The sequence below is a fragment of the Melopsittacus undulatus genome, chromosome 4 (genome assembly GCF_012275295.1).
Source record: "Melopsittacus undulatus isolate bMelUnd1 chromosome 4, bMelUnd1.mat.Z, whole genome shotgun sequence".
NCBI classification, from domain to species: domain Eukaryota; kingdom Metazoa; phylum Chordata; class Aves; order Psittaciformes; family Psittaculidae; genus Melopsittacus; species Melopsittacus undulatus.
The window spans coordinates 24,364,039-24,387,649 of record NC_047530.1 but is presented as its reverse complement, the minus strand read 5'-3'; the positions used below and the strand labels follow the sequence as shown (position 1 = coordinate 24,387,649).

At 39.0% G+C, this 23,611-nt stretch overlaps 1 protein-coding gene across 1 annotated transcript in view; it reads right to left on the bottom strand.

Moving 5' to 3' along the window:
• BEGAIN (brain enriched guanylate kinase associated) overlaps positions 1-23,611 on the bottom strand; it is a 78,680-nt gene that overhangs the window by 6,433 nt on the left and 48,636 nt on the right. The window contains exon 5 of the mRNA XM_034061303.1: positions 1,637-1,744. Coding sequence (XP_033917194.1) covers positions 1,637-1,744 — 108 coding nt within the window. The remainder of the gene's footprint in view (positions 1-1,636; positions 1,745-23,611) is intronic.

Here is a 23,611-nt window from a genome sequence, read left to right as displayed (position 1 = left end):
CTTTATCATTTACCTGAATGGTAACAAACCAAATATGTGGCAGCTAGAGCAGTAATTTGCAATTAATGCCAAAAATGTTTCCCATAATCTAAAACGTGTATTTGCATCAAAAGCATAATTTTACATATCTGTCAGAAGTATAAGGAATAACATAATTGAAGGAAGAAATACTGGCAAGACAAAAATATGTTCTGTTCATGTAGGATTCTTAAGTTTAGCACCAACTCTACTTATTAGGTATAATCTTAATAGTTTGTTTCATAGTTCTTAATTTTAAAATTTGGAAATTATCTTTTACTTTCATTTGTGATGCTACATAACTAAGGGCAGAATTTTGTCTGTGAATCAACCTCAAGTATGAAAAAATGGTAGTTTTTTGAAGCTTTTGAATCAGTGTAAGCTGCCTTTTAAAAGCTATGAATACTGAAAGCTCTTCTTCAAACTGGGCCCAAACCTGACCCCATGAAGTAGTGTAAATGCATGCATACTTACTGGGAGAGTTTTACAATTTTTCCCCCCTCTGTTTTAAATTTCAAATAACTCCACTAATTTCAGCTGAGTTCCTCTAGATGTATATCTGTGCTTATAAAATTTAAATGTAGCCCATTGCATTCACCACATTCCGTTAGCTACAGCTGTTAGATTTATAAAGTAACTGTTTCAACACAATTTCTGTCAAAGTAAAGGATCAGATTGTGAACTCTTTGTTTCCGTTGGAAAGCTATTAATTGCATAGGCACAATTCACATCAAGAGGCATATTAATGGGATCAAATGCTCCCTGGTATGATTAAGAGTTCATATGAGATATGGGAAGTTTGAATGTAAGATGCTGAAAAATAAGTGCTAACAGAAACATGTCTTCTGTAGATGAATTTCTTATTAAGTGTCTAAGGAATGGCATAATAATGAACTAAATGCCTGCAATCTTCCTTTCTTTGCTGCCTTTCTTGCCCCGGAAGGATTTTATGATCTTGCCAGCTGCAGTGTGCATGCCAGTTTTCAGCAGTGTTTAATAAGATGCAGGGTGACAACTGCAAGAGACGTTCCCTTTCTCATTCCACACAGAGACAAGCAAAATGCCACACATGGACCACAGCTGGGGAAAACCTGATTCCCTCTCCTTCCCATAATCTGAGTAACCAGGTTGGGTCAATCCTATCTTTTGCTAGTAGTGCTCACTTGTGCTGGGCATCTCATTTCAGTGAGCAAAGACTGAAAGATCAGAGGAACTGCAGGAAATGTACTGGTCCATACTTAAGTTCTTATAATCAATTCTCACTTCACACATGTGTTCACATAATAGCTCTGAGCATGCACTTCCACCAGTTTGTTGTATCAGACTGAAACTGATGGCAAAATCAATATAGGAACCTTGCCATTTCTCAGAACATTCTTTCCATCAGTTTTGGGTTTGACATAAGGGAACAAATATCAATGAAAAGTCTAAGCCCAATCCTATAGCATAAGGAGAACTGAATTTACAAAAAAATGGAACAATAAACATGAATTATAACTATCAAGGTGACAAGTTACCTTCTGTGTAAACAATAAGAAATTATTCTTTAAATTCATGGGCAGTGCATGGCTTTATTTCTGAATATAGTATCAAGATGTATCCATAATTAGATACTTACATTGTCTTCTGACAACTTATCTATTGTCACCTTGGCCTCTATTAAGTGATTATTGAGTGCAATTATTTCATGACTCAAAGCCCGTTTTTCCTCTTCGTAATGTTGACCCTGTGTAGAAAATGGAGTAGTGAGTATTTTTTCTACTGTCAGAATATTTCATAAAAAGGACCAAAGGTTGATGTAATTCTCAAATCCAGGGAAAAGCACAACAGACTTCTCCCCTCCTCCCTGTTTTTTTCTATTTTCCTTCAGCAAATGAGGCAAAGTACTTTGATAATATGCAGGTAAAATTGAACTCACATTAGGAACCTTCACAAAAGGTCATAGCTAGCCTGTGCAAAAGCATTTGATTGAGCATCAGCTATTCCTTCTTCATCACAAGACAGGGTTTCTAACTTGGAAGGGACTTGGGCTGATCTTGGCTTTTGCTACAAGAATGTTTCGGTTGTGCCATTAGCTCTCATTCTTGTTGGAGAGGTATAACAATACTGAAAAAGGAAAGTAGCTGTGTTGAAGCCAGTTTCCTTTTTAGCTGTTGACTGTTCTGGCTGCTTTAAAACCTCTGAATGAGGTTGTTCATTTCTCAAGGTGAATGTTTGCCTGATTGCAGGGTTAACACTCATTAGCAGAATGCAACCCCCTGTGGGATAACAGGAAAACCTCTAGCTGCCCACTAATTTAATCTTGTTACCAGCAGGCTGTAATTCTTTATTATAAATGCAAAGAAATCAGTGGAAAAAGTGCCAGTTGTCTGTCCCATACTGTGCCCCATTTTCATATTGCAGTGTTTATTGCACTGCCTCATACATCAAAAAATATTTTGGAACAATCATCTATAATCCTGCCTCCAGGCGTATGTTAATGTTGAAAAGTATGGTAGCTTCTGAATGCTCCAGCTGAGATCAAGGCATCTTCTTTTGTACTGAGTTGTACAAGACCATGATAACAAGAAAGTTTGCCAGTTATCTGGAGTGTTGCAATAAGAACAGAAAGGAGGGTAAACTTCAATCTACACCTGTTTCATTCATAGAATCATAGAATAGTTAGGGTTGGAAAGGACCTTAATATCATCTAGTTCCAACCCCCCTGCCGTGGGCAGGGACACCTCACACTAAACCATGCTACCCAAGGCTTCGTCCAACCTGGACTTGAACACTGCCAGGGATGGAGCATTCAGAACCTCCCTGGGCAACCCATTCCAGTGCCTCACCACCCTCACAGTAAAGATTTTTTTCCTTATATCCAGTCTAAACCTCTGCTGTTGAAGTTTCAAGCTATTACCCCTTGTCCTATCACTACAGTCTCTAATAAAGAGTCCCTCCCCAGCATCCCTATATATATTCAGTGAACTCAATCCAGTGACTAATTCACAATCTCCTTCCCATTCTAAAATTGTTAAAGTAATTTGTGAAGGACTTTTTCCAGTGGGTTTACTGTATTAGCTACTGAAATTTCCCAAATGCAATATTTCTAGGGTCACACAAAAACCTTTCATTAGCACACACATGACATTGTCAGCTAATTGACAGCAATGGGAGTTCTGTGTTTTGAAGTCTGAATGAATATCAAGGTTAATTATCCAGCTGCAAGGCACCATGTTATATTAAAGAAGGGTGACTAAATTGGAAGTTGCAACTCTTGTGCTAAGTTGCTATTCTAGAAAAAACATCTTCTCAAATGGTCTAAGCATGCCCACTGGTTGCTTTAAACAGCATGATTTAAATGTCTTTGTGAAGGTCTGGACTAGCCTGTGTCAATGTCAGCTTTCTTTTAATCTGTTCCTTGCTGTTGCAAGACCTCTGTCCTGACAGCCCAGCTGTGCCTTGAAGCTGGTTCAGGCTTGACACCTCTCCCATACTCATTCCCATGAATCAAGTGCCCCTGCTAGCTGCCTGTAGAGCTATATCATGGAAAGCCAAAGTGTGGTTTTCAGAGCTTGCAAGAGCTCCGACCTCACTGATTTTAACAAGACATGTGATCTTAGGAGCTAGTATTTTAATTATGCAGATCGACATAGTTTTATATGAAGCCCTTAACTCTTATTGATTTTGTTGTGAACTAAGCAACTGGGCACTTTGTAGACTTCCTGGACATCTGTACACCTCTGGAAATCTGATTCTTTTGAGAGTAAGACTGAAGCTGCGTAATGAGCTAGACAAGTGACTACCTAAGAACCTGGGAAAAACATGTCCCCTCAATTTTCCAAGTGATTTCATGCTTTTGAAGGATCCAGGTCTACTGAGTACAGATTTAATCTTCCAAATAAAGTTTTTATTAATCCTTGCATGAAAAGTTGTCAGTGCCAGGGGGGTTGATTTGTAGAACTGCCTTTTGCTCTAGGTCTCTCTGATTTCAGTATGTGTTGCTTTTGCCTAACTAAATTGAATTATATATTGACATATATTTTACAGGTCATGAAAGATCATCTGATTGACAGTTTATAGTCTTCAGCAGAAAGAAACTCATAAACAGACAGAAGAATCGAGCCTTGGATGCAGTACTTTCCATTGCTTTGAGTAATGCTGAATATGACTGAATTATGGTTTCCTTTTATTTCAGTTATAACTTTTGGGCTTTCTCTCTGATTGAGTGTGACTTTCAAAAAATATTCTGTATTTGTTGAACTGTAAAATTTCCTGATTCCAGATTTATACTCTACAGGTCTATACTCTTAGCAGATAAACACCAAACTAATGAACATCCAAGCAGTGCTGTGGAGGAGGCAGAGTGAGAAAGAGGCCATTCCCAATCTTCTTCACCAGTATATGTTTGCATGTGCACGTTGCTTTTGAGATCAGTATTGTTGACATAAGCAAAGAGTCTGTTTCATTGTAGCAAAATGAACTGGCCTAAGGATGAACAGGACCCTTAAGGGCTTTTGCATGTGGAGCACATACTGTGTGTCCATCTTTGAAAGTTCATGGTTTCAGATGGATGTTACTGTGGTCCAGAGGTGGCAACAAGAGAACAGAGACTTAACCCTGACACCACCTTGGAAAAACAGTGCAGCTGGAGTAGATGGTAGTGCTGGATCACTGCATTAGAAGGATTGCTGGTTATTGGGGACTGCAACTTTGAGCTCTCCAGTTCCAGTCAGGCAATCATATTTTCAGCATCAGGTATAGATGTCAGAGATGAAAGGAGTATGGGAATCATAATATCAATGCTGTGATTGTGAGTTATTTCTGCTTATTTCACTTATAAACACTTTTGGCAGCTCTCTCTATTTCTGGTAGCTTTTAGATGCTTAGTCCTCCTGCTCTTACATAAGGACGGTAATGTCTCATCTCTCCTTTTGGCACCATTTCCTGCTCTGGAGGTGCTAACAACCTCTCTCTCAAAACTCAGTAACAGATTAAATTAATTATGTTATTGATATGCCAATAGCTTGCAGCTGGGTTGAGGGCTCCTGAAGTCCACTCCAAAATGCCATAGCTATAGGCTAGAAAGGGCTCAGCTTCTGATGGATCTTTGTTCAGAAATCTTTGTTGAGTCAGATCAGTGCATCTTGCTCCTGCCTCCTTCCCTGGCACAGAGCCAGTATAAAAGAATACAGCTCCATAGTGTTTGACTAACATGAGAGAACTGCAATCATGTGCCCACATCTGAGTCAGAACAAATGTGTACTGCTGGGTGACTCCAGCAGTGCACAGCCTTCATAGTAATGTTGGGAGGTCCAAGTGCTCAGATACCTTTTTCCTAGCCTGGATGAGCCTCACTGCTTCCTTCTCAGATCTGATGAAAGAATTTGGTATCTGCTCTTGACAAAGGGATCAAATGATATAATAAAAGATATAATCTCTGTGTGAAATGTTGTTTTTATTATAATTTGTATCTATCATAGTGACAACATCCCTCATATATTTACAGATCCATAAAAATATAAGGTGTCACTTTCAAAAGTGTTTGGTATAAACTAATTGCTGCATCTGTTATCTGTGGCATAAATGGGGTGAAAAGAATTTTGGTAGGTTAATGCAGCATGAACTAATTAATAGAGAAGTGTATTTTGGGAAGGGGCAAAAGCTGGATAAAAAGATCTTCTTTTCTTTCCTATTAGTTGATCTGCAAAGGTTCCTACTCTAGTTCTTCAGCGGAAGTGGAGCAGCCTAAAAGCTAGCTGTCTCTCTGGTAATGTTTTAGTCTCCCTTTAAGGCTTTCCAGCATCTGGAATGTGTCCTGCCTTAAAGCAGTGTCAGCCTATTAGTCTAGGCTAGGCTGCTTACTGTCACCTCTGCTCTCCTGTGGAGCTTTGAGATGTATAGAGACTTTTTGAAATCAGTCTCAATTTTGCAAACACACAATGCAAGTCTGTGGAAATGTCAGCCTTTTCAAACATGGCAAACTAAATCTGCTCTTGATTTTCCTGTAAGGAACATTTCAATGTATAGCATTTCAGTGATACTGTGAAAATAATCCAATGGTAGTAGTGACCATCAAGGTATTAGTGGTCAGAAGCATTCCTTTGGAAATAGCTCTTCAAAAGTAATGCCTTAATGACAGACAAAGAGAGACTTGTTTGGTAATGAATACCATCCAAGTGCCAAAGGTACCCCATCCTGAATGCCTAGACAGAGGTTTATTCTGATGTTTCTGGATGCAGAATACAGGCAGAACTTTTTTCTTCACTACTGTGCCTGTCCAGGAGGAAGATAGCACTTCCAGAGGAGAAATTCCCTGCCTTTTTTAGACCAGTGTAATATTGTTACCTTAGTATTTTTCTCACAAAGGACTACTCATGATGTTTTCTTTGTAAATATTAATAGCTGCTGTAATGTGCCTGCTAAGCAACTGCAATGTATTTAGGGTTGTTCTGTGGATCACATCAACAAGTTCATACAGGGGTATTCTTTATATAAGGTCTGCACATTTTAAGGAGGCACATTATTATCTCATTGAAATCATCTTATGAAGGACAAAACAGTGCAGTTGCAGATGACAGAAAACTGTGAGGAGCAGTTGATACACCAGAGGATTGTTCTGTCATCCAGAGGGACCTCAACAGGTTGGAGAAATGGGCTGACAGGACCCTCAAGAAGTTCAACAAGGAGAGGTGAAGAGTTCTGCATTTGGAGGAACAAACCCATCCACTGATGTATGCTGGGACCCACCCAGCTGGAAAGCAGCTTTGCAGAAAAGGACCTGGACCAGGTGGACATGAAGTTGAACATGAATCAGCACTGTACTCTTGCTGTGGAGAAGGCAAAAGGTAACCAGAGCTTCATTAGAAAATGTTGCCAGCAAGTTGAGGGAGGTGACCCTTCCCCTTTACTTAACACTGGTGTGGCCACACATGGAGCACTGTATCTAGCTGAGGTCCTTGGTACAAGAGAGACATGGACATATTGGAGAGAGGAGCCAACAAATAGGTGGGGAAGTGATTAAAAGACTGGAGCATCTCTGTTATGAGGAAAGACTAAGACAACTGGGACTGCTTAGCCTGTAGAAGACAAGGCTCAAGGGGGTCTCATCAATGTGTATAAATCCTGAAGAGAGGGTAAAAGGCAGAGCCAGGCTCTTTGAAACTCTGTCTGGTGATAGGATAAGAAGCAACAGATGTAACTAAAACACAGGAGGTTCCTCCTGAACACCAGGAAATACTTTTATTGTAAATGTGACTGAGCATTGGGAAAGGTTGCCCAGAGATATTATGGAATTTCCATCTTAAGAAATAGTCAAAAGCTATCTGGATGTGGTCCTGGGCAATCTTCTCTAAGTGTCTGAGCAGAGGGATTAGACAAGGTAACCTCCAGAGGTCCCTTCAACTCTCAACCATACTGTGATTCTGTGAGTTCTGTAACAAATTATTGCTACTGTATTTCACTTGACTGCTGTGATAACTAGTATTCAGCATCTGAGGTTGTTACAATGTATGGTATTTTAAATTCCTGTTATTAGCAAATAATGAAATCTGCCATAGAAGTAAATGTTCCTGTTGTTATTCAAAGATTGAATATATAATTAATACATCACTAGGTTGTAATAGAATAGGGAACAAGTATGCATTGAATATGGCATAAGTTCATTTATATTTTTCCTGGTATTCCACTGAGACTTCAAACAGACCTCAGATTAGACATGGTGCATGTGAATTCATATCTTCTGGAGGCAGTAAAGCAGCATCTAATTATTGCTGATAGTTACACTAATAATGGAGTATGAGAGTGTGTTATCTATTACAAAGAAAGGGCACTCAGATGCATGCTCAGTGACTGTTCAGTGACAATACCTCAATGATGAGTAAGGATGAATTTGTTTTATAGCATCTGTCAGTGCATATCTCAGATCCTGCTGAGAAATAAATAAAGTAGTCGTCCCTGTGGAACTGAAAGTTGGGAGAGTATGTAATAGTCTCTCCCACCAGGTGTGGACAATTTCTTTGTTGGAGAGGTAAGAATGCAGCTTTGTTCAAGCTTATGTGCCTTCCTTTCCATCCAGCTGTGTCATGGTCTCTGCTGAACAAGGCACAGTTTTGAAATACTGTCCTCAAACCAAGAAACCTCTTAGCTTGCTGGCAGAGTCTTAAATAGAAACCAGGGTGGTGGAGGGATGACTTGGCCAGGGGTATATCCAACAATACAAAGAAAACAAAAATTAGAAAACTTGTGGTGGAAATAAAACCTTTTATCTATCATAACTTACTGTTAACAGCTTGCACTATTTACAGTACTTCCCCATAGACCATATGCATAGCATGTTTTATCAATTGGCTCATAAAAAAGCAAAATATGGTTTAGACTTGCAGATATTACTGGATATTCTCTGCAGTTGTTCTTGACTTTTAGCACTACTGCATGCTAGTTTCAGCTCTGCATATCTTCATGTTAATATGACAGATTATATGTTTATGTGTATGCATGTTTATGGATGCTTTGGAGCTATATAAGTGTATCTGCCAGTTAAGAGCCTAGCTATGGATACCCTCTACTAAAACTCACTTGCATCCATGGGCAGAAACTGTGATAAAAACAAAACCTGACAAGTTGAGAACAGGTAAGAATAATGAAAAAGACATTTGAATAAATAATGAAACTGCATCAGCTGATACCAGTTCATAACATAATCCTTGAGGTGCGGAATTTGATGCTAATCATTGGTTGGGAGCAGTATTTATTACTTATTGCATTTTTGGTTTAATTCTTTGTATAATGGTCTGATTTTGGTTTAACAGTAAAATGAGTATTGAAAGGAACTTACTTACACACTCACTGAACCCACTAATCTAAGAATGTGCATCTTTAAAAGCAACTAGAGAAAGACAAATATTTAGCTAATTTATGAGGAAGCTAATTTATGTGAAGTTACAAAAAAAACTCCTGCAGGAATATGGAGGGACATATGCAGAGGCTGTAGGAGCATCCTGACTGCATTTCATGATGTACCACTGGCTCATTTTGCTTCCCACTGTAGTAATCCCCAGAACACCCATACTTGTCTCAACACTCTTCTTAAGGATAATAGTGCCTGGCTTTCAGGAATGCTGTTACATTACAGTAAGGAATGACTAATCCATTATATTTATTCTATGCTATATTACGTATTTTTTAAAAATGATTTTCTGTTTCCAAGCTACCAAGAGTGCAGGCAAGGCTGCACTCTTCAGAGACAAATGTATGACATTAGGATTTTAAAATGCTTTTTTTTTCAGGGAGGGTCAGAGAAGATATGCTGTCGGTATGTCTTGTGCCTAAGGCTGTACCTACTGCAAAAATCTATGTTGTGTTGGAGTGCTTCCATGTGAAAAAAGTGGCAGGAACATTATTCCAAAGTAAAAGACCTTTCTTATGGTGAACATATGGGGTAAACGGAAGTGAGAGCTGTATGAGCCTTGGTTTGGCTCAGGAAAGGACTCGATTGTCTGCCCTTGCCATAGATTAAGTTTTTTAATTTTGTGATTTTACCTAGGAGCTCATCAAAATAATTAAAAATAATTATATGGTCATAGTGAAATTAATGGAATAGAGGCTTCAACTGAACTACTGGTAAAGAGCAAAATGTTTTGTAAAAAGAAAAAGAAGTTATGTGAATGGGTAGAGAAAGAAAACTATTATTACTGCAGGCCACACAAAGTAGGCTCATCAAGCTTGCAGGTTGAAGCTGTCACTCTAACGACTGTTTGATGCTCAAACTTCTAGCCATGGAAATGGAGAAATTACTGGATAGAGGTTATTGCTTAGACTCTACTTAAATGGACTGTGAAGAGAAAGCTGCGTTAATTACTCTGAGTAAAGAAATAAAATGGCTTAGGAAGGAGAAGATAGGATTCTGAACTTTGGAATCTTATATAATTCATACTAATTGCAGATAATTTTAATATGCAAGTGAATTCTAATTAGAGTTGAGTACCTAAGCAAGGGCAATTTCCCAACCAAAACTAAGGCTAGACTATTTACAGTACTTTGCTCTTTAATATTTTGTTCAGCTCTAGGAATTTTTAAATTCACATTTCCTGTCATCTTTTGATATTTTTTCTTAATAATTAGTTTGGTAGAAGAAAAAATAAACTCCCCTCCCTTTCCCCTTGTAATTGCTGTCTTAAAATAACTGTTCAGCTAAATACTCTCTCTTGGGAGTTAAGATACTTCTCAGAAAAGTTTGCTCTGATTTATCACACTCCTGTGGCAAGACTGCCTTTTCCTCTCTAAGTTTATACTTGCAGTTGAGTGCACAATATCCATTTCTGCAGTGAGGACTTGTGCTGAGCCAGATTTGTTTCCAAGCCCTGCTTGGTGGTGCCTGACCTGCTCAGAGCCAGTCCCAGCAGGTCTGCTGTGCTTGCAGCGCTTGTCATGATAGTGATCCTGGTATTAGTCTGATTGCTATATTATTGGTATGCTGCAGGCTTCTGTCTCCTGACTACCCCAGGTCACATCTAGGGCTCTTCCTCTTGTTGAATTCAGCTTTTATAAACATGTCCACATCCAGTGTGTCCGTGCCTTTATATTCTGTTCATTTCATCTCTAAAATCTATTTAATATACACTGGGCTATTGATTGGAAAGATTTGGTAAGCTGGCTGAAAAATTGCAAGTCAGTAGAGGGAATAAGCATCATGTACTTCTTTTTTTTTCTGTGAATTGGTCTCTCCTTTATTAAAAAACATCTCTGCTATTTACTTTGTGAAATCTCATGATGTGAAAAGCTATTTAAGGTTTGGTGGGTTTTTTTTTTCTCCCCAGTCAACCCCAGGTCCTTGAGAACAGTCTAAGAAAATCCCTGTAAGCTCTTTTCAAGGAGGATCAGGGAAAGTTCATCAAAGTAAAATCCTCTGTTCAAATATCCAGGCCCTCTGATCCTGCTAAATAGTGTCTTTTGGAAGTATAACAATTCGAACTGCCATAACCAAGTATAATGACTGTATTAAATAACTAGTGTGAAAAAAGCCAAAAAAAAAAAAAAAAGAAAAGAAAAAAAGGGAGAGTCATTATGTAAATTGCTTGAACAAAGCGAGAATTTTGCTTCCAGTCCTGTTAAAATATTACTCAAATCTTCTCTGCCTCCTAATGCAGTTCTCTGCAGAGCTGTTTTAGTGGTTGGTTTTGTAGGCCTTTGTTTAAATGGGTTTAACTGTTCCTCTTTGGAATTGCTGAGATACCTGGGTGGAGAGGTAGGCAGGAGTATGCTAGAAGCTGGGATGAAGTTTGCTGCATGGTTGTGGTCACATACGACTTTGTCAGGTAAGTTGCATTTGATCCTCATATTAGGGCCACTGTTCCTACTGACTACTACTTAAGGAATAAACTCTTCTGGTATGAGGAAAGGCTGCAGAATGGCTCTCCCAATGTACTGATTAAGATTTACTATGAAGGAAGTGCAACACTTCCTCCCCATCTGACTGCTGGGATCAAATCCAAGGAAAATAAAACACATATATTTTTATGAAAGGATATGTTCCTACAGGCAGATAGGAAACTCACTGCTGTATGTTCCCCATGTTGCCATTCACGGTGGTCACTTGAACTGCTACCTGCAGATTTTGTGTAGATGAAACTCTTCTTTTTGGTCAAGAGAAATGTTATAACCTTTCTTTGACTGTCTTGTTTGAATCAGCTCTATTCTCATTTCAGAGCTACACTGGAATTTCATTTGTGTCCTTAACTATTCTGCATTATACTGTAACTCCACAGTCCTTTTTTTTTTTTCAGTCATGATTTTGTTTTAAAAGTCCTTTGCTGCAACATGGCACCACCAGATGTGCTGGCACAACTTTCGTGTCATCTTGAAAGCCAGGCTGATGAAAAATAACCCTTTAAAATGGAAAAAAAAAAACCCTTTGTTTTGGAAAGAGATCTTTTCAGCTATCTTTGCCATTAAGGAAAGCATACAAGGATTCAATACCCGCAGTATTTCCTTGTGGCATTCAGAGATCTGGCTCACAGTCTGAATACTGTCCCGTACTATCTCAGAATTCAGTTTTATTTCACCTTAGAGCCTTGAAAAAATTTGAATGCTGTGATTTCTGTGATATCATTTATCATAGTTATAGTAAGTATCTAAGGTATTATTTTCATAACAGCTTATGAATATTAATACCCTCTAAGTAAGGTATTAAAGTAAGGCAGGCCTTCCTTTTATTTATATGTCTGGAGTGTCGTTAAGTCTAAGCCAGTCACCTTTCTGCCTTCTTTCAGTCAGCACAAAGGTTTTTTCAAAGCATGAAATTCCTCATTGTATAGTGAAATTTTTATTTTTTTATTTCAATGTTGAGAATTGTCAGAGGAACAGCTCTCCAACAGTGCCTGTTTCGATCCATTGGCTGACAGATGTTGAGGATAACAATGCTTCAGACATTTACATGCTAAATAGAGAACTAGCTTTTAGATACCTAAAACCAGGTAAAATGAAGCTTACTTTAAGTAACTAGCTCAATGGCATACAAATCACGTTTGGCAGAGGAAATGACTGAATCTCTATCTCCATATCTCCCAAGACATGTAATTCATAGGAGGCTTGCTTTCCTGGGTCTGTAACTGTCCCCAGGGAAGAGCAGTGTGAAGGGATTTTGCAACTAATGTGAATCTAGCTGAGACAGACTTTCAGTAAGTTGATTGGAAATAACTTGTTGCCAGCTTTAATGAGAAAACCTCAAGAAAGAGAGAATATGCCACTTCCCTGGGTAACAGAAGCTCTATGTCTCAGCATTTGAAAACACTTTTCCCCATTTGAACAGGTCTGGATCCTGAGTGTAGTCATCATTCTTGATTTGTCTGATTATATATCTGTCTGATATTTAGGATTTTTTCCCTGTGAAGACACTTATACAAGTCAGTCATCTTTCTTCACTACACTGAGCTCCTTCAGTCTCTTGCTGAGGCAGCTTCTTTAATTATAAGTCTCACTTTTCAGTTGTCAAGCAGCTTGAGTGATTTTCCACACCCTTTAAAAAAATGTAAATATCAGAACTTCATCCAGTGTCTTCAAGCTGGATTTTCTCTTATCTGAAACCGTGGCAAAATTATTATTCTAATATACTCACTTTTTCCATGGTTATACAAACACTATTTTTGTTGTCCTTGTCATGGCATGCTGCTGGGACCTCCTGTTGGTTTGTTCAGCCAGTCTGGCTTTCTGAGTCACTGACCTTTCCGGAGTTTCTGTTTTCCAGTGTATGACCCCCTCCTTCCTCCACTTCCCCCTTTCTGTTTGTTTGATATGGTCTGGAAAGCACCTTCATAGATTTTATGCTTCTAGGTGTTTGTGGGAAAACATGTTTTGACTGAATGGGCACAGTGTATTGAAAGGGACTGGTCATTCTGAATGATTTTTTTCTATCAACTATGAAGAATGTTGCTAATCATTTTTTTCTCATTTTGTCAGCAGTAATTTCATGTTTACTTTAAAGAAACTGTTGGAAACACTGATTAAGACAGAACTGTACCAATCACTGGGCTGTCCTGATCCAGTCCTCTGAAAGGACTCTTTTATAATGGAAATATCCCAGTGCCTGCTACTTTTTTAATGTGGCTTTTTGATAATTCTGCAACCCATCTACTAACTGATTTTGATAGTCTATCACAATAGTTTTATAATCACAATCCTATGAACTAGTACTTCCCATGTCTTATCCAAGTTTATCTACCTGTCTGGCTTTGCTAAAGAATTTGTGGTTTATTTAACAATTTTTCATAAAAATCTGTTGACTTCCATTATTTATACTCCTGTGATTTACTTTTCTAGTAACTAAATGTCATAAACAGTTTTGTACTACCTCCATTTACCCCATTCTATGTTTGATCTCTTGGATGCTGGTGCAGACAAGCAATTTTCCACCTCTCAGAATAATCCCAGTATTCAGAGACTTATTTAAAATAAACATCAGCTTGACACATTAATAAGTATTTTTAATTTAGCATGGAGTAGGAAGCTGGGAATCTGCTCAGCCAGTTCTTTCAAGACTCTTAGGTGGAAGCTTATATAGGCTGCTCTTTTCTAAAACAATATATTTTTTGCAAGTGTTCCCTAAGACATATTGCTCAACATTTTCTGTAGTTTTCATTGAATTTGGAAGTTGGATTGCAATTGGTAAAAGAATGTTCTGGCTTAAAGCAAAGTGTGTCATAAAATCTCTGCCCTCTGCTAAGAGCACCTAAATGAAGAGGAAAGATGATCAACTGGTTTCTGTCCCATGTGGCAAGGCAAGTGGCATGAATCACCCCAGTTGGGTCAGAAGGAGGTTTTTTTTGAACACTGCTTACAGTAGTGGTTTTGCAAAGCTGGTGTAAGAACATGGCAGATACAGCATAATCAGGAGGAAGTTGCTTCACATTTGGAAAAAACAGGCCTACAGAGCCAAGACGGAAGTTTCCTCAGTATTATTGACACTGAGTTTTGAAGTAGAACAGCAGAAGCACTTAGTATATATCTGGGTGTTACACTGAGTAGCATCAGAGATGGAAACTGTAATGAGTTTTTCAGTTTACCCTTTACACACTTGATTTCTTTTCTTTTTTACTGTACTGTTTGTCAAGTGATGTTGCTCTGAAAGTTAATTACTGTTTATAACTAATTAATTTACTTTCAGACACAGCTTTCTAGGAAAAAGAAAAAAACAAGACCCAAAAGCAAATCAAACCACAAAACTTCCTGGTAAACACACAATATTAAAGAAGTTAATTATTTTTAATTTGCTCTTTTGTTAGTCTGGATTTTTTCCTTTCTCTAAAGGATGGTCATTCAATCATAGATGCCAAAAGCTATTCCTTCCTGCCAAGAAAATATGAAGAGGCCTGGCGATCTGGAAGGTAAATTATTCTCTGGCATTTAGAAAATGAGATCTAGATGGCATAACCAATAATACTTTCCTCACTGTGAAGAGTACGACTTTATTAGCCTATGGGAAACATAAATTTTGGGCAGGAAGTCAGGCCCCAAACCTGTCAGAAAAGGAAGGAAAAAGAACAGACTTGTGCTTGAGAACAGTGCTGTTTGATGCTTATGGCTTTGAACTCAGAAAAGAAATTTGGGGTACTCTTTATAATCATAAATTTTGGGAAGGAATTGGAAATATTTGTCAGAGAATACTGCCACAAAATTAAAGGATGGAGGCCAGACCCAAAAGCACTGCTCTAGAAAAGTCCTCCTGTTGCTTGCTTTCTGATTTCTTCTGCCCTCCATCTTGCTGTTATTCAAAAGTATTTCTAGGAATATGACTTTAAAATCAGGGAAAATTTTGATCTAATTAGTCTGACTTTGTCCTCAACTTTTAGTTTATGACTTGCTTTATTGGCTTCTGTTTTCCTTGTATTTCCACATTGTTCTGTTTGAACAAATCCTCCACACAACATAGTATATTGCTATGTCCTCCTTGCCTTCAGCACTGACATCTAACGTGCTGGTCCTTTTCTACATGTTCCTGTCATAACATTTTATGCTTTAAGAATAGAAAGATGATTTCCTATTCAGTAACTGAGGCCTTCTTATTTTGAGAAATGTGCTAATGTAGAAGGACACTGAAGAGCTGTCTTAATTCTCATTAGTGATAAAAATATTGAGTCAAGGCTTTAGACAAAATATCCGATTGTATAAAGGGTTCTTTTATCCTAATTTTTAGCTTTGGCTTTGAATCTTAGGAAGCATTCTCTCTGTTCTGCCATTCCAAAATAAGAGAATTATTTTTCCATGTGTGAGTATATGTAAGGCTACTAAGAGGCTAAACTTCAGGCAACTTGACAGCTAAAAAGCAGCGCTGAATGCCTTTTCACTGTGCTCAAGTTTCATCAGAAGTTATAGGAGTGATTCATAAAGGTAAGGAGATCAAATACATTCTGAATTAAAACTTTAGAAAATCCCTTTCTGTAACCTGCTCTGGTAGGGAAAGGTCCCTACCACATGTGTGGTCCAGAATCTAGCCCCGGATAATGACTTAAAGTAGCTAAACTACAGCTTCATTCACTCTCAATGTACCTGTTATAGCTGTAGGAAGAAAACCCCTAATATAGATATTTTTGCATGTGTTGCAGTATAATTTTATACAGGTAGGTAAAAGGGAAAAAACCAAACCTTTCATTGCAGGCAATGGAAGATCTATACTGTTTAAACCTCATCACAGCCTGTTCTAACTGTTGTGGTAATAAAACTAGGCACTCTTGGGAGGTACAGAAACACTTCCTACCACTCTGGCACGATTTCAAAGTCCATATTTTCCAGCAGATTAGATACAGAAGGTTGAATGAAAGCAATGTTCTAATTGCTATTTGATAGCTAACAAAAATGAAACTTAAGAACTGGCAGGAAGTGCTGTGTCAGATTATTGGTTCTCTAAATCTGTCTTGTGTGAAAATCCAGCCATTCATAAATAATGTAGCTAACCCAGTAAAAAAAAAAAAAGTATTTTTCATGGGTTTTCTATGAGCAAGAAGACCACTCATCAACTCATCTGATCCATCTCACTCATGCCACTTACTTTTCAATCAGCAATTACTGTGTTTGAAGAATACATATTTTTTTCAATTGGTAACTGATAGAAAGATCCTGCGGAAAGCTGGCTAACATTTTGTGAGATGATTGTTACCTAGTTGAAGAAGGCTGAGTCTGTACATGTCCCCTGCTTGACCCAGTGCAGTAAGAATCCTCTAGAGGTGTCTCACTGGTCCATGTAGTAGAAGGTCATTACTGGAGCAGCATGTCTGCTCCTTGGGTTTGGCATTTTGTGAAAGCTTTGAGCTGTGGTGGGCTGCTCTGAATGGCCGTATGAGTCTGTCCAGTCTTCCCTGGGAAAGCCTTGGTAGGGGTCACCCCACATCAGCCTCAGTAGGAAGAAAGGCTGCCACTGATTCGGGCCTAGAGTCATATCATTGACATAAAGGTGAATGGGAGCATGAGGACTGTAGGAGAAATGGAAATGAGAAATAAAAGTCTAACAGTGAGATCTTTAAACTGCAATATGTACAGAGACTTCCCTCAAAGCATGAAGTGCCCTTGCAGAACCGCTTCATTGCTTTGCAGACTGGAAAGACCTGTCACATCAGGAGAGATACTGGAGCTGAGTAAGACAGCCTGATCTGCTCCCTAACAACCAGTGCAACTAAGAAAAGCCAGTGATGTGTGATACTAGTAGGCAACTCTCTCCTGAGGAGTTGGAGGCACCCATCTGCCAACCTGACATGCTCTCTAGAGAGGTGTGCTGCATACCTCATATCAGGGGTGCCACAAAGAGACCACCAAGCCTTGTACAGTACACTGGCTGATATCTGCTGTTGTTGTTTCACAGCCAGGAGTCTGAGGAGTATCAAAAATGATTATAGAGCCCTGGGTGAGGTGGTAAGGGACTCTGGAGTGCAGGTAGTTTTTTTCATCAGTCCTCATGGTCAAAGGAAAGGGTTTGAAATGGCCAGTTAAATCTGGGTAATCAATACAATGGTTACACGAGTGGTGCCACAATCAGGAGTTCAGCTACTTAGATGATGGGACTTGCTTTGAGAAACATGGTCTGCTGGGGGCTGATGAAGTCCATCTGTCAGAGAAGAGGAAGAGTATCTTCAATCATATGCTTTCTAAACTGGTGAAGAGGGCTTTAAACTAGAGCTGCTGGAGGAAGGGAAGAAATATCCATCCCGCTCGTACTACTTTAATGCCAGTGGCAAAAGTAGATGCCTAGAGCCTGGAGAGGGATTTCAGGTCAGCAGGAGAGTACCTGAAGCGCAATGCAAAGGACTTCAGCCACTCCAGACAATAAGTCAGCTTCATTGGTGACCTAACATAAGTGCCTCTATGTAAATGCACACAGCATGGGGAATAAACAAGAAGGGTTAGAGATGTGCACACACCTCCAGGGTTGTGATCTTATGGGCATCATGGAGATGTGGTGGGGTGGATCTTGTAACTGGGGTGTTGGAATAGAATGGTAGAGGTTCTTCAGGAAAGACAGGCAGGGAAGATGAGGAGCGGGTGCTGTCCTCTATGTCAATGACCAGCTGGGGTGCATGGAGCTCCACCCAGCAATGGATGAGTAGCAGACTGAGAGTTTATGGGGCAGGATTAAAGGGAACACAGAATTAGGTGATATTATACTGGAGGTCTGCTACAGGCCACCTGACAAGGAAGACTGAGTGGATGAGTCCCCTGTGGACAAACGGGAGCAGCCTCATGTTCACAGACCCGCTCCTCATGGGGGACTTCAGCCACTCCAATGCCTCTTGGAGGGACAACACAGAAGGTCATAAACAAACCAGGAGGTTCCTGGAATGATTGAGGATAACTTCCTTCTCTAAATGACAAAGGAGTCAATGAGGAGTGGTGCTGTGCTAGACTTTGTTCTCACCTACTGGGAGGGACTGGAAACACGTAGCTCAAGGGCAGCCTTGGCTGCAGTGATCATGAAGTGATAGAGTATTATGGCAGCAAGGAGGCCACACAACAAGCTTGGCACCCTGGACTTCAGGAGAGCAGAGAGTGGCCTTTCAGGGATCTGCTTGGTAGAGTACCATGGGATAAAGCCCTGGAGGGAAGAGGGGCCCAAGAAAGTTGGATAATATTCCAGGATCACCTCCTTGAAACTCAGGAGCAGTGCATTCCAACAGAGAGGAAGTCAGGCAAAAACACCAGGAGGCCCGCATGAATGAGCTCCTGGGCAAACACCATGACAAAAAGAAAGCCTACAGAGAGTGGAAACCAGGTAGCCTGGAAGGAATACAAAGAAACTGTTCAAGCATTCAGGGGTCAGGCTGGGAAATTCAAAGCCCCAGTAGAATTAAATCTGGCCAGGGACATCCCTGACAAGAGAAGCTTCAGTAGTCATGTCTGTGATAAAAGGAAGACTAGGGTAAATGTGAGCTCTTTCCGGAAGGAAAAAGGAGACCTGATTATCCAGGACATGGAGAAGGTTGTGGTACTCAATGACTTTTTTGTTTCTGTCATCACTAGCAAGTAAGTGCTGCATTCACACCACTCAAATTCTTTACTGTGGAGGTGGTGAGACTGGCACAGGTTGCCTAACGAAGCTGTGGGTGCCCTATCCCTGGAAGTGTTCAGGGCCAGGCTGGATAGGGATTTGAGCAACCTGTTCTAGTGGAAGGTGTCCCTGCTCATGACAGGAGGCTTGAAATTACATGATCTTTAAGGTCCATTTGAACTCACTCAGACCATTCTGATTCTATTTTAATTGTCACTATTTATCACTGTCAGAACTGAGAACTTTAATGTATTCTTTATGGGAACAAAATCTCCTGAATTATGCACCAGCCTAAAATGTTCCTACTACAGGTGACTCAGCTTCTCTATGCATTATTTAGAGTCCTGTGATATCAGTCTGCTGCTGTGTAACTGCAGTCTATACCACTCTTTTCCACTGGTGTGATTTTTTAAATCCCTAATTCTACTTGCAGTCATTGGAAACAGTCCTACTAATGGACTTCTACAGTATGCATTCATCTTCATCTAGCTTTGTTTCTGTCTCTAGCAATATTTTAAATATCAAGTAGAACTGATGGTGACTCCTAATTTTGGAGAATGAAAGCTGAAATCATATTTGCATTTTTAGTCTAAGAAAAGACATTTCAAGAACATCAAAGCTCTATGTTAGGAGATTGTCTAGAAGGTGTGGAGCACCATCAGAACAGGAAGTTAAGATGCTCAAGAGCTCTGTGAATAGGAAGAGATTAAAGCAAAACTTTACAAGTGTTTAAACTATATGCCATGTCAGATTCCTATATCCTGACTGTGATTGTTTTTTTTTTGTGTGTTAATGTGATGTAGATGCAGAAGAAAGGCTCAAGTTATGGCTTCTTTTCAAGCTTCAATCAGAAAATCACGGACCAAAGCCCACACAATCTCTTACCACTTCAAGAACTTCTACATTTCTAGAAGGTGTTTATTTCTGTCATTGTTGTTCTAGTGTTACATAAATAAAGTTGCCTGAACATTTAGATATATTAAGGGATTCCCTCTAAGGTTAGTTTTCCATTATTTATGTGTTTCTAAAAGATTTTTTTTTCAAATTGTCACTATGAAAACTCTCTTCTGTATTTCAAAATGCAATGGAAAAAAAAAAGAGCTTTAAAATAGAATTTTCTTTCTAGGCTTAAAACTGAAAAGCATTAATCTGTGTTCATAACATGAATGAGACACACAACATTTATTTTAAAACGGGATGAAAATCCAATATTCTCATTGGGAAATACTATTATATCAAAGCAGATTTGATGAGAGAGCCATTTTATCATACAACTTGTTGTGAGGATAAACAGGAATTTCCAAATTAAAAAGCAGAATGTGTGTGTGTGTAAAATCCCTCCGACCTGAACCTTTTCATAACAGTGATGTTAATTCCTCTCCTCTCCCTAATCTAATTCTTAAAGGCATTTTTCCATTCTTCTGAAAAGGGGGAAAAAAATGATTGGCTGTTTCTGTAGTGACTGCAGAGGCTGCCACCTCCTGACTACTGAAAAGAACTGCTGGATAAGAGTTGGAACTGAAAATCCGGTCAGAATATTCATTTTTCATCTCCTCAATTACACACAACAGTAGTTCTCAATGATAGCTACTATCTGGTCCCATTCTTAAAGTTACTCGAAGTCACTCTGTATCTCAACTTGTGCAGGACTCTGAACGCCCCACTGTTCCAGTATTTCTAACTATGAAAATCCAAGCATTAACAAGTATTGAATATGCTCCTGCTCCCTCAGGTTGAGCACAAAGGAAATTCGGTGGTTAGATCTGGAAAATGAATGGCCTGAGAGTGATAAGATAAGGATCTAACTAATACTCCTGCTTTCTCAAATGCTTTTTGAGATCAGGACAAATAAAATGTATTTTGCCCTTTAGGAAGTATTAAAAATAATTAAAGTCAATTATGACAGTAATACTGGAAGAAAAAGTCCAGGTGCCATATCGTGTTATGGCACATACAAGCACTGCAAAGACGATCACACAAATAGAAATTTACTGCTGGGATGTTACTGTGTTCCTAATATTGCAGTAGTGCCTGGGAGCCTTATTCATGGACCACGAGCACAGTTAAGAGAAAAATGCCATGCAGAGAAGAAAAATTAAGAGATCCCATTGTCAGTGGGGATCATTGTAAGACTCAACCACCTAAACATATTTCAACTAAATCCTATGTTCTTGTAGATAGGAGCCTGGTTTTCTTTGTTAAGAAAACCTTTTAGGATCTGAGCTATTATATGTGCATTATTCCTTTGGATTCATCCTTAAAAGATGACTCTTGCCAGAGGCACACAATTCTCAGATCTCTTCGCATGGTGTAAAATCTGGAATATTTCTATCAGCTAACGTACACATTTTGTGTGAACAATGCTCAAAGAGTGATGGGTGGAGGCTGCTGCCTTTCACAGGTGATGCTGTCATGGAGATGTTGATGCTTACTTAAAAATGTGATTAAATGATAGTATTCAGAAGAGGAGAAATTACCTTTTATGTTCTATTTTAGGCCCTGTTTCTATGTCTTTGGATATAATTCTGTATCAAATTCTGCACTGTTAACTCACAGTATCTACTGTTAGCATTTATCATTGCTTTGCTTTCTCTCCCACCACCAACTCCTCTCTGCAAACAGCCAGCCCCAGCCACTTTTGCTTTAGCCAGACTTAGTCTGCAGCCTGCCAGCTTTCAGCTGACTCCCTGACTTCTGTTAAATATCAAGGAAACAAGAACCCTTTTTCACTGGCTTAGATTATTTTAGTTGTAAGCTCTCAGTAGGCCTTTATTTTAATTTCTGGCACAGAACACAATGCCTGAAAGAGTATATGATAAGAAAGAAAAGTCATCATCTGCTGAACGGTCAACACACTCAAGTATGTATATCTAAGGAGAGTATCCCCGCAACTGCAGACCACTTCTGAAAATTTGGCCATGGTCTCTGTGAAGCACAAAGGTCTCTGAACATCTGGCACTACACATATAAATGCATTGAATACAGATCAATGCAGAGAAAACGCTCAATTCGCAAAGAGAAATGCTTGAGGCTAACGGTGCATTGTGCTAGAAATGACCCTGTGAGCTAGAGTCACAATCCTTGCTAGTGCAGGCAGCTGTGCTGTAAATCCTAAATGTAAACTGATCAGCATCAATGTAGCTAAGCAGTTTAGCTGTCCCTAATAAAAGTAGTTCTAGGCCTCTGGGGATCTGCAACCTTTGTCTAATATTTGGGATAAATTTATTAATGGTTAGTGTCTATCCATTTTTTATTGTAGCAGCAGTGTCTTTTAGTTTAAATACCTCTTAGCTTCTGCTAAGTTTATAGAAACTTAGACTGATGAGTTTATAGAAAGCAATCAGTATCCTCACAACCTTTATTCTCTTAGGGTAAACAAGACAGCATCTTTTAATCTCATTTCAGAAGATAGATTTTTCATTTCCTTGATTATTGTAGTCCTGTTACAGACTGAATTAATCTTCCTTGCATCTGGGTGCCCAGGACTGCATATTGTATTCCAGATGGCCTCATCATGGTCTTGTTCTCTAAAAATGCCAAAACCAAATTACTTTTCCAGCTATGATTGAATAATCAAGCCAGAATTTTCCTCTTTTCTAGCACCTCCAATGGGCGATTGCTTATTTGTATTAGTTCGTGTCTTGCCTACAGGTGACCACATACCCGAGTAAACTTTTGAAATGTGGTTACTGGAGTAACACAGCCAGTCATTCTAAGAAACTGATAATGGTTAAACTGATGCTGGGAGCATCTGTCCTTCCCTGTTGACTATAGCAGGAACATGGGAATTTCATGTTCCTAAATTGGGTTACTTGGTTAGGTGGGCAGAATCTGGCCCTTTGCCAGAGTTGTAGTGTATACTGCAAAATTTCATCTTGCTCCTATGACCCAGGGGCATCCATTCTATCATATGCTTTCCAGTTCCCACCATGGGAGCATATTTGCTGGAACTGATGTAAGACAAGTGATCACTGATTTTAAAAAGGCCTTAAATTGGCTTTCTCTGACCATAAAACTGCATTCTTGGTTCCCTAGAATGTAAGTGGCTCATTTGCCTTTTCCCTTAGCATGATTATATCCTGCTTCCAAGTAGTAATTTTCTATTTCATATTTTCATTTGTACAAGTCATTATTTTCACTTTGTTCCATGTGAACTTCTTTTTGGGTTTTTCTAACCACCAATTTCTCCACTTTCCTTTTTAAACAACTAATTTTTTTCTTGTCCTACTATTTACACAGAAAAAGTTCCTTCTGCTGAATGTTTTACTTTCCTTGGTGAAGTCAAGCTTACCTTGAGTTTTGGCAGCTTTTACTTTATTTCTGTGCCTTATGAAACACAGGTTTCTCCTTCCAGTCCTTTCAGAAGTGCTGTTTATACAAAATATTACCTGGAAGGCAGTTCCTCATTTAATCTCAGAACTGATGTATACTTTTTCCCCCCTCTAATTCATTGTGCACAAATCTGTATCTTTGATTTTGGGAACTTTCAGGCCTTTTTCACATTGCAGGTTCTAGACTTTAATTCAGCTAAACAGTCATCTTAATTCCCCTGAATTCTGTCAGTCCAGAATAGTTTTAATATCCCTA